Below are 4,485 nucleotides of genomic sequence, written 5' to 3'. Positions count from 1 at the left end.
GCAGAATCTGATATCACGGGATTTTTATGGCCACAACTTGCAGATACATTAATAGTGTGGAATGTGGGAACCACAGTAGCTTTAGCGTTCACGGAAATGTTCTAGAAGCTAACATTATCTTGAAACAGATCTTTGGATAATACCTCTAGAATATGATAGCACTGCATTGTTATCCTGATAAGTTGTACCCTATTCATAATGTAGTGGAGGGTTAACATTTATGTGAGATGGAGATCTTCGACTTTAACGTGGGTCCAATTGATGAGATCGCAGACCAAGTTGCAAAACCTCCTTGTTGCTGTAATTTTATTTTATATATATGTGGGCCATTCCAATTCCAATGAATTGAATGATAGGCCACCTACGACCGGAGAAAAATCTGCCTTCCGACAAAATGCCACTCACTACGAAATTTCGTCCACACCTTCCAAATCCGAAGGTGCTTCTATTTTTCTGGTAGAAAATTACCCCAAAAATGTCCTATAAAATCTAAACGAACTTTCCACAGAGAGGTCAGTAAGCTCTTAGTTTTATTCGCGTTTGGCACTGAGCAGCGTAAAACAAGAAGTCGAGTACGCAGATATGAGTGCCTTGGATCGGATTCGGAGCCATTTACTCAGCGATTTTGAACCCTTGTTCTTCGGTACGGGAAATTGGGTGTCTGATTCCACAAGAAATTGTAGCCCCGAAGAAGAAAACTTCATCCAGACTGCGCTCATAGCTGACTCAGTCGATGACAGCAGACGGGAAATAAAGACGGAAACTCTGATCGCGGCCGTTAAGTCTTGCCGTCCCTCGCTCTCTGTCTCCGTTACTCGACATGGATCAGTTGAGTGTGAGCAAATTCCGGTTGACTGGGGACTGGAGAATTCCGTGATTCCGTCTGTGAGCCGTTGCTTATCTGCTGCCTGGACGAAGCTTCCGTTAAATGAGAACGACTCAGAGGACATGGTTTTGTACGGGATTCTCAAGGAGGCCGCCAACAAGGGATGGGTGCCCCGAACACCCAAAGAAGAGCCGGTGACGGAGATCAAGAAAGAAGCGGCTTTTCCCGTCAAACTACAGGCAGATATCCGTCAAGAAACGAGAGCCACGCCGCCGCCGAAGAATGCGGGGAGGCATTACAGGGGTGTGAGGCAGCGGCCTTGGGGAAAATTCGCGGCGGAGATAAGGGACTCTGCGCGTAAGGGCGCTAGAGTTTGGCTTGGCACCTTCAGTACGGCCGAGGAGGCTGCGCTCGCATATGACCGTGCCGCTTACAAGATGCGGGGCTCTAGGGCTCTGCTTAATTTCCCCCTCCGAGTTGGCGCAGAGGACGTTAATACATGTAATAATACGTCCAGTTTGGAAAAGGAGGAGAATAGTAGTGGTGAGACTGATTTGAATAGGAAGAGGCAGCATGAGGAAATGATGAGTGGCAGTGAAGTGCAGTGGGATAGACAATGTCGACTGAGATTGGAAGATAGAAAGAAGATGGGTAGCGGAATGGTTGAAGAGATTGTCAGTGGGAAAATGGCAACGCCACCACTCACGCCGAGGGCCATTGAGATGAGCTTCACTGGTTTCCTGTGCACTGGACAGCTCATGGTGAATTGAGGTCTTCTCTGCATTATTTCATTCTTTCCCCGAGGGACAAAAATTTATATCCATTCTTTCTCCACGAGCCTGTACTTTGTATGTATTCTTTCTGTATGTACGAAAAGTTTGTATTATTGTCTACTGGATCATTCATAAATCTGCATATCTTGTTTGAGCGCTGCTATATTGACACATAGAGATGAAATGGCAAATCTCTGAGCCTTGCTACAGCTTAACATGGTAATGACTCTGAGCGGCTTAAGTTTATATTCTTGTCTACTTCTCTAAATGTTGTTAGACCGCTGCTATATTGACATATAGAAGATGAAAAGGAAAATCATCTGAGCAGAGACGAGATAAAATGGTAATGACTTTGAGCTGTGGCTTTTTACATTTCTGTGATACATTTTCCCACATATGTAAAAGGACAAGTCACAAAATCTTTATTATGGAATTAACAATTTCATCCTATGGTGAGTTGATCGTCTCTTTTCCATCGAGAATCAGCCTAACCAAAAAAAACAATATTTTGTAAACAATAAAATTTGGTTCGTCCTTTTTTAGATAAATGCTTAATTTATTAATTGTATAACTTTTTATAATTATAAATATTTAATAATATTATAAAACTATAATTATAAATATTTTTCCAAAATATTAGTGCAAAAAATTTGTTATCATTATATAACCAACTTTTCAGATTAATTAAGTGAATCCATTATCAGGGCTGTAATGTGAGTTTTGAGAAGAGAGAATGAGTAGTTAATAGAAAAATGAAATTAAGTGAATCCATTATCAGGGCTGTAATGTGAGTTTTGAGAAGAGAGAATGAGTAGTTAATAGAAAAATGAAATTAGACAGATATTTAGCTCTTGAGATTCTCATCTTCTCAAATAATTATAAAAAATATCCAAATATTTTAGATAATTATTTTAAATAAAATAAATTATTTTATATAAATTAAAACAAAAATTATTAAAAATATAAAAATCAAACAAATAACTATTTTTTGTTTTTTTTCTCTCATTAACAGATAAAACATAATATAAATTTTATTATTAAAATTAATAAAAAATAATAAAAAAAATTTAAATATATAAAACAAAATTTAATTATTTATTGATCTATTTATTTAATTGTTAAATAAATTTTATTAAAATTTAAATTATTAGAAAAAAAAACAGAAGCATTGCAATGATGTTAAAGAAACTCGCCTTATGTCCGAGAAACTCACTTCAACAAAAACCATTGTATCTTAAGTGCTAGTCGACTCTCAAATACGTGACTTAAATTGCCTTCTGTCATTTTAAAAGAAGCAAAAGATTATATTGCAATGGTGAGTTGAGTGGAACAAAACAGGTTGGCCTAGCCTGCCTAGAGTATAATCTTTCAAGCCTGTATATCCATTAGCATAAAAATTGGACAGATAGTTCAATTTTATGATTTAATAATAAAAAACGGTTTCATGAATTTCAACTTAAAACAAATAGATTTGTTGTATTTCTTTGTTTTGCTGCCTTTCTTTATTCTATATGGATTGAGGTGTAAATAGCCTGTAAATAGATCAATTTTATATATGTGACTTGAGTTTGTGAAATTTTTGGTGGACGAGAAGGCAACTTAATTAATAAAAATAATGAACCAGATTAAGCGATAAAATCTTAGTGTAAGCCATTAATAAAACTCATGAACCAGATCAAGTGATAAATATTTTGTGGGAAATCATTAATGAAACTCATAAACCAGATCGAGTGATAATTTTTTGGTGGAAGCCATGGCAAGTTAAATAATAATAAGAATAATGAACCAGATCAAGCGATAAATTTTTATGGAAATTATGGTAAGTTAATTAATAAAAATAATTAACTAATTAATAAAAAATTAATTAACCAGGGCAATTGATTTTTATAAAATTCTTCCAGAAGATTGAACGTTCAACCCTGATTTGGCAAATATTAAAGTTATAAATCTCACTACCGTTTCCCTTGACGAGAAGCAAATTGCAGAGAATAAATTACACTAAGTCGTATTGCAGAGAAGCAAATTGCAGCCAACCTTGTGACTGACGGACCTTTGGCCGATACTTACATTTCTGTCTGCGCCTTTGAATTATGTTAGAAAACCATGATGGTGAGTAGCTTGGCTGTTTATGTTTACCTACTTCTCATCCTTTGACACTTAATTATGAGTACACTATTATATGCTTACTAACCTTAGGAACTTATAATAAATAGAGTACACCTATCTGATCTGCAGTTCTGGGTTTAATATTATATGTTGTGAGCTTCTAAAACTTACAATAAATAGAGTACAGTTATCTGATATGCGGTTGTGGGTTTGATATTGGATCTTAAAATCTTTTATATGATCATTATATATGTCGCTGTCGGTTTGATATTGGATCTTCAAAATCTTTAAAAGTTTTATTATATATTTTTGAAAATTAAAAATTAGTTTTATTTTTTTTGTTGGTTAAGTTGTTTGAGTTCATCAGAAATTATATATGATGAAGTATGAGATGTTTTAGTATTGGATTTTATAAAATAGCTATTGGATGAGAAATTTTTGTGTAAGGTAGAAAAAGCTACAACTTCCTAGGAAGCATGGAAGATCCTGAAAGAGGAGTTCGGTATAAAGGATAATGACATGTAGTAGCGATATGTGTCATAGTCTAGTTAGTCAACTGCATATTTGAGAGTAGATGAGCAAGACATTGGGAAGACAATAGAACTTGGAGAATTCCATTCAAAAGTGGATGATGGTCATGAAGACTATAAAAGTGGAACCCATTATGTAGGCATGCATATGGATGAAGAAGACGTAGAAAATATTGCAGAGAGAGAAGTTGAAGCCTTTGTATGTGAAGCAAAGCAAAAACATATACATGCTCAAGGACTTCACTATAAC

General features: G+C 35.4%; 1 protein-coding gene across 1 annotated transcript; it reads left to right on the top strand.

The window, feature by feature from the left end:
* The first annotated feature begins 514 nt into the window (after positions 1-514).
* LOC149225348 (uncharacterized) lies at positions 515-1,814 on the top strand. Its single transcript, XM_089377059.1, has one exon. The coding sequence runs from the start codon at positions 583-585 to the stop codon at positions 1,594-1,596; it is 1,014 nt and encodes a 337-aa protein (XP_089233185.1). The 5' UTR covers positions 515-582; the 3' UTR covers positions 1,597-1,814.
* The last annotated feature ends 2,671 nt before the right edge of the window (positions 1,815-4,485 follow it).

This window comes from Pinus tabuliformis, chromosome J (genome assembly GCF_031772625.1).
Source record: "Pinus tabuliformis cultivar Carrire ecotype Pingquan chromosome J, CPIR1, whole genome shotgun sequence".
NCBI lineage: Eukaryota > Viridiplantae > Streptophyta > Pinopsida > Pinales > Pinaceae > Pinus > Pinus tabuliformis.
This window is presented reverse-complemented; position numbering and strand designations above follow the sequence as displayed.